This window comes from Sturnira hondurensis, unplaced genomic scaffold (assembly GCF_014824575.4).
Source record: "Sturnira hondurensis isolate 20B ecotype Veracruz unplaced genomic scaffold, ASM1482457v3 Scaffold0017284, whole genome shotgun sequence".
Taxonomy (NCBI): Eukaryota; Metazoa; Chordata; class Mammalia; order Chiroptera; family Phyllostomidae; genus Sturnira; species Sturnira hondurensis.
The window spans coordinates 554,827-561,698 of NW_028089915.1; the positions used below are offsets into that span (position 1 = coordinate 554,827).

Genomic DNA, 6,872 nt, shown 5'->3' on the forward strand with positions numbered 1-6,872 from the left:
TTTAAAAAAACCCTCCAATTGGTTCAGCCGTTCTTTAGTGGGGAGGATGCCCTCATTCTGAGGATGGGGGAAGGGGCAAGATAGAAGGAGGAGAAGGGAGGGCTCGGGCTAGATGAGCTAAGGGGCAGGAGATACAGGAGGCAGACCCAAGTGAATGAAAGGCCGCTCAAAAGTTGCCCCTGTGTAGGTTGTGAACAGGAGTACCTAGCTGAGGAGGGTATGCTCCTGGTGCGGGGCTCTGGACATCTTTTTCTAACTCAGAGATGTCACATGAACTGGGTAGGTGCTACTTTTATCACACACACACCCCATCTTATCAACAAATAAGGATTCAGGGATTTTAATTTATGACTTTTCTGCTATTTGCTTACTTTTCTGCTGGTCCCTTGATGACTGGACTGACTGGAAGGCTGTTTCACTATCCCCCATTGGCAGGGAAGTGGAATATCCCTGGATGTCTAGATAAGTAGTTTCTGAAATGACCACAAGAGGGCGCCCCAGCTCTAGAGTGCAAAAATGACCCTGGGTAGCTTTAGCTCTTGACTATGGGTTGGTTAGGGGGGAGAAAAAATATGGAGATACACCAGTGGAATTGCAGATGGGGGCGGAGGGAAAAGGGCCCTCTGCTCTCAGCTCAGGAAGTTTATCTTCTCATAAAATGTTTATTATCACATTAAACAGACCATTAGGAGCCAAGGCTCTCCTTGCTTGGCTCACCTTCCAGGGTTGGGGGAAGGCAAAAAGCCCTCCCTCAGGCCTCCCAACTCCAAAGTGGAGTTCTGAATGAACTCTGCCTCTGCTGTGTTGGGCACAACCTGGGTGGGCTGCGCCACCAAGTCTGAGCCCTTCCAGGCCCCCCTCCTCTGACCTTCAGAAGCCAGCCCTGGCCCCACACCCCAACCCACTAACAAACCAGGGCTTGCCAAGTCCATATCAGCTCATCCTCTCAACCCAAGAGAAAGTGGAGGGATTGATCTCTGTTTTTTTCTGATCTACCCTTTTTCCCTCTTTCCCCACTTCCAGAAGGCTGTTCCTGGCATTATACTCTTAGATTTAACAATTATGGGGGGATGTCCCCCTCTCTCTTGTTGACCATGTGAGGGCAGATATGGCCAGTGGGGCCTGGGCTGTTAGCTAGAGACAAACATCAGGAGTAATGAGCTTCAACTCCATCCTCTCCACCAGGAGATCCCACAGCAATACTCTAGCACATCACAGTGCCATTCTATGCTGAGACAGAGACAAGCACTAGCTCTTGCAAGGCTCAGAGAATAGACTGGACACCAGGTGACAGGAACCCCAACCCAAGTTTCCTTATGGGAAGACTGGCACCAGAGGAAAACCTGGGATGTGGAAATTCACACTTCTCTCTACTAGGGCTTAACTTCTGGCAAAAATAGAAAAGGGCTTTCCAAAAGCCATGTGGATGAGGGCACAAATTGGAGGTGATGAAATCCAGCCACATCTGGCATCGACTTTCACCAAGGCACAGAGCATCCTATCATTCTCTTCCCCCACCAACCAAACTTGTGACTCCAGCAGGACTGAAGGGCCCTGCTATAGTGTCAGTTACCCTAACCAACTGTCCACCCTTGCAAAGATGCACACACAGGCTGTCAGTTGTCAACAAAACTTTATTCAATGGAAACTGAGCCAGGAGACCCCTCAGGGAACTGCATACCCCTAGGTTCTGGCCCCTACTGTTTGGACCCTAGTGAAATGTGCATAGTCTACCCTCCCCAATGCCAGGAAGAGAAACAAAAGGGGAATGCCATTATTCTGTGATGTGGGGAATGAAAGGATTAGAAATAGAAATAGAAATCTGGTTCTCTCTCCTGAAGCTCCAAGTGGAGCTGGGGTATGAGGATTCATGGTCCCAAAGTCAGATGCAGATACATACCCTGCCCTCAGGGATAAACTCCTGACCCCAGCTGTTGGATTGTTTGAAGGGTGCTTCATAAGATCATGACAGGCAAAACTGGTAGCTCTAAGGGTACCCAAAACCTAAACCTATCAGGCACAAGAACTGTGCCTGAAAGCAAAGGTTCAAGATCATTCCAAGGCCCTTGAATTGCCAAAATACCCAAATGACACTGATGTGCTGTGGCTAAAAAAGCTGGGGAAGCAGTGGGGAAGGGCCAGGGAGAGGACCTGCAAACCCCCAACAGAAAAGCCAGAAGCAGAGAAGGGGAGCCTCAGAGGCTGGCATTTGGGCCCTGGCAAGCTGGAGGGGTGTCCACAGCAAACAGTCTCAGGGTCTGGCATAGTAACATACCACCCTCAACATCACAGGGACCCAGACTCAAGAGAAGCTGTTGCCCTGCCCCCACCCAGGTCACAGTCTTCCAGGGTATCTCATCTCTCAGTGTCCTGGATGTATGGCTTGGAGGCTTGGCATGACAGCCAGGGGGACAGAAGCGGATTCAAGCCAGGATGGAGAGATCAGGTGTTAACCCTGTTCTACTACAGATGCCTGTGAGCAGCGTGGGGCTGGAGTCGGCAAGGAGGGTGGGAGTTTTCAGAGGTAGACATTGAGGGTCTGCAGAATGCCCTGGCGGCAGAGTGGGCAGTTGCGGTGGTAGACTGGGTGGCGCATCAGAATTTCAGTGCAGGCCTGGCAGAGGCACAGGTGCCGACAGGGAAGAAGCAACACTGTCTTGCTCTGGTCCTGGCAGATGACGCACTTCTTCCGCTCTTCCTGCTCCTTCAGCAACTTCCATGGGTCTTGCCCAGCTGTAGACTCCTCCTCATTAAGTCTCTCCCTGCCCCTGGCCGCTGTCACTCTGACTTCCTCTTCTGCCTCTGATCTGGTCCCAGCTTCAGGAAGAGTGTCCTGTTGCCAGGTCCTGGCTGAGGGCACCCTCCCAGGGCCAACCTGCGGAGCCCCAGGTGCCCCTCCCCGATTTGGCCAGCTTGCCAGCTGCAGGCTACGGCTCCAGGCTCGGCGCCAAGTATCTAAGCCCAGTACCAGGTGAGACAGCCACACAGCATCCTCTCGAAGCCGGTGGTAGGATGGCCAGGCATGGAGCTGACTGAGTGCCCACATAGCCAGCCTCATGGTGAGGTCTGGATGCAACACAGTCACTGTTACTGCCAGCACACAAGCCACTAGCACCAGGCTGGTGAGATTGACAAGCACAAAGCTGGCCAGGAGGTGGGCAGCTGAGGCCAGGAGCTCCAGTGCTAGTTGGCAGGGGGTCCAGAGAAGGATGGCCATGGCTACAGCACTGCTGGAAATGTGAGCTACGAAGGTAGCCATAATGTCCGTCATCCTCCACAGTGGCCCCATCACTGCATCCCATAGGGCCAGCAATAAGGAGAAGAGATTCTGAGTGCCAATGAGGCAGATGTTGACCAGGCTGTTGATCACGTAGGCCACCAGGCTCATGGCAATGGCACAGATGTCACAGGCCTGATGCAACAAAGCATGGCCATTGGAGACCACATTGAAGATGCATCGGTGCAGTATATCCCGGCTCCTCAATGCCCCATGAGAGGTTAGGTGTCCCAGGAGCTTTAAGCTCTCCAGGCCTGAGCAGCACCTGTAGAGCAGGGTACAGAAGGCCTGAAAGCCCCCCAAAATGAATCTGATGAAGGCTTCGATCAAGGCCAGCAGTGAAAACAGTACTCCGCAGCCCAAGTGCATTAGACTAGTCAGTACAGTGTGTGGCAAGTTGTAGATGAAGGCTAGAAGCCAGGCCAAGGAAGCCAGGAGGGAGGACACCAGCAGGAAGTTGAGGTCCAACACTAAGGTCAGCACGTCCAGCACTAGGGCCACACCATTCACCATCAAGTACAGAGCCTCCATGATGGGGCTACAGAGGTTAGTCAAAAAGAAGTCTGGCTCCTGGCTGATGGAAATGGCAAGGCTGCCAAAAACTGGGGACGGGGTGGTGGTCAGGGATTAATTGGAAAGGTAAGTGAGAAGTCTCCAATTAAGGGAGAGAATCAACAACCTGAAAAGGAAGTGAGTTAGAGGTGAGTGGGGTCTCAGTGGAGGGAACGAGGACCAGGTGCCGGTCCAGGAGTGCCGGTTTTGAAGGCTGGCTGTTTGGGTGGGGAGAAGCCAAACATTTCTAAAGTGGAGGTGAGCCCGGAGTGGAGGAGAGTCCTCATCTGCTGCTGGTGTACCACAGCCAAGCAATCAGTCAGAACGAGAAGAGACCCGGAACGATTGGGATAGGGATAGGGCCAGAGCCGGTGCCTGGGCCGGGGCCGGGGCCGGGTGGGGAGGCGCAGGCTGGACGCGGGCTCGCGGTCCAGCTACGCAGGTTCCCCTGTCCCCGCCCGGCCCCCGTTCTCTGGGCTCGCGGCGCTTTGCGCCCAAAGAAAGAGTGGGAAAGGGAGTGAACCTCAGCAAACTCCAGACCCGACCTCCACGCCGCTGCGCGCCGCCATCTTGTGTGCGAAGAGGTGGGGACAAACCGTGGCCAGAGGGAGGGACGACGGACTCTGGTCAATCAGCTAGGGCCAACCGCAGGGGACGTCGAGCACTCATTGGTCCGTTTGAAAGACGCTCAAAGAAGGGGAGGGGACAGACTTAAATCTCCGCCTTCCTGAGGCAGTGATTGGCCAGTTGAGACCCCCATCCGAATATATATTTGTGAAGCCGTTGTGGTCTGCCAAAAAAAAAAAAAAAAAAAAAAGGATAGGGAGAGGGGGAGGGTATCCTTTCCCTAGTCACCATTGCTTCAATTTCCTACTTCTAATGAACTCTTCATCTCCACGCTGGGCTGAACTCCAGAAAGTCTCTGTCCCCCTTTACCCATCCCTGATCACTGCCTGAATCCTTTACTCCCTAAAGTGCCACTGATAAAAAAACTGAGATAGTGACAGGAGAAAAACTCTGAGACGTTTTAAATTAAGTAACAGCTGCTGGAAATTGAGAGAAAGAGAAGGGAATAATTAACCAGTTAATAGCTATGGGCCAATTAACAAAAGAGTGCATGTTGGAGCTTTGAATCGACTACTAGTGGCCACTATATGTTGCCTGTAACCAATCAAAAATAGTAAATGTTTGTGTTGCTGGAGGGGGAGGGATTATGTTTGCTTTTTATCTGAGTGGTTTGGTTTTTTTGGATGTTGAATTGTCCGAGTTCTTTATAAATTTTGTATATTAACCCCTTATCAGATGTGTCATTGACAAATATCTTCTCCCATTCAGTAGGTAATCTTTCCGTTTTGTTGATGGGTTATTTTGCTGTGCAAAACCATTGTAGTTTGATGTAGTCCCATTTGTTTAGTTTTTCTTTGTTTCCTTTGTGTGAGGTAATATGTCAGACAAAATATTGTTAAGATAAATGTCAGAGACTTTACTACCTATGTTTTCTTCTAGTTTTATGGTTTCGAGTCATATATTTAAGTCTTTAATCCATTTTGAATTTATTCCTGTATGTAGTGTGAGAAGGTGAGTCTCATTTTTTGCATATATCTGTCCAATTTCCCAACACCATTTATTGAAAACTGTCTTTACCCATCCTTTGTCATAGAATAATTGACCACATAGGCATGAGTTTATTTGTGGGTTCTCTATTCTGTCCATTGATCTTTGTGTCTGTTTTTATGCCAGTCCCATGCCATTTTGATTACTGTGGCCTTGTAGTATAGTTTGACACTACAGTTTGATGTCAGGTAGTGTGATACCTACAACTCTGTTCTCCTTTTTCAAGATTGTTCTTGCGGTTCAGGATCCTTTGTGTTTCCATAAAATTTTTGGATTATCTATATAGTTCTTTGAGAAATGCCATTGGTATTTTGATGGGAATTGTGTTAAATTTATAGATTGCTTTGTTTAGTATGGACATTTTAACAGTGTTAATTCTTCCTATCCATAGGCATCGATTTATTTGTATCTTCTCTTTTTTTAAGAGGTTTTATTTATTTTTTAGAGGGGTGAAGGGAGAGAGAAAGAGAGAAACATCAATGTGTGGTTGCTTCTTGTGTGCCCCCTACTGGGGACTTGGCCTGAAACCCAGGCATGTACCCTAGACTGGGAATTGAACCAGTGAGCCTTTGACTCTCAGACCAGCACTCAACCACTGAGCCACACCAGCCAGGATTATTTGTATCTTCTTTTATTTCTTTCTTTAATGTTTTATAATTGTCTGAGTACAGGCATTTTACCTCCTTGGTTAAATTAATTTCTAGGTGTTTTATTTTATGCAATTGTAAATGGGATTTAGTTTTTAATTTCTCTGATAGAGATTATTGGTGTATAAAATACACATTATTAGAGTATAAAAATGCAACCAATTTCTAAATATTTATTTTGTATCCTGCTACTTTACTGATTTTTTAATGAGTTTTAGCAGATTTTGGATGGAATCTTTCAGGTGCTCCTGAATAGACACTTCTCCAAAAACAATACACAGATTGCCAATAGACATATGAAAAGATTCTCAACATCATTAATCATTAGAGAAATGAAAATTAAAACCACAGTGAAGTATCACCTCACATCTATCAGAAAGGCTATCATCAATGAATCAACAAACAAGTATTGGTGAGGTTGTGGGGAACTGTTGGTAGGAATTCAGAGTGATGAAGCCATTGTGGAAAACAATATGGAGGTTCTTCAAAAAAATTAGAAATGGAATTGACTTGTGACCCAGAGATTTCACTTCTGGGTATATATCTGAAGAAACCCCAAACACTAACTCAAAAGAATATTGCAGCATTATTTACAATAGCCAAGGCATGGAACCAACCCAAATGTCCATCAAGAGACAAGTAGATTGCCCTGATTGATGTGGCATCATCCCACAAAGCGAAAGGTCAACGCTTCAGATCCCAGTCAGGGCATACCCTGGGTTGCAGGTTCAGTCCCTGGTTGGGGCATATATGAGAGGCAACATCACTGTTTCTCTCTCATT

General features: G+C 48.0%; 1 protein-coding gene across 1 annotated transcript; it reads right to left on the minus strand.

Annotated features, from left to right (window-relative positions):
• Positions 1-1,614: 1,614 nt before the first annotated feature.
• On the minus strand, positions 1,615-4,414 carry RNF26 (ring finger protein 26). Its single transcript, XM_037067552.1, has one exon. The coding sequence runs from the start codon at positions 3,806-3,808 to the stop codon at positions 2,519-2,521; it is 1,290 nt and encodes a 429-aa protein (XP_036923447.1). The 5' UTR covers positions 3,809-4,414; the 3' UTR covers positions 1,615-2,518.
• Positions 4,415-6,872: the final 2,458 nt, after the last annotated feature.

Bases quoted from the DNA above. Each gene is read 5' to 3' on its own strand.
- RNF26 (XM_037067552.1), bottom strand. From the start codon at position 3,808: ATGGAGGCTCTGTACTTGATGGTGAATGGTGTGGCCCTAGTGCTGGAC.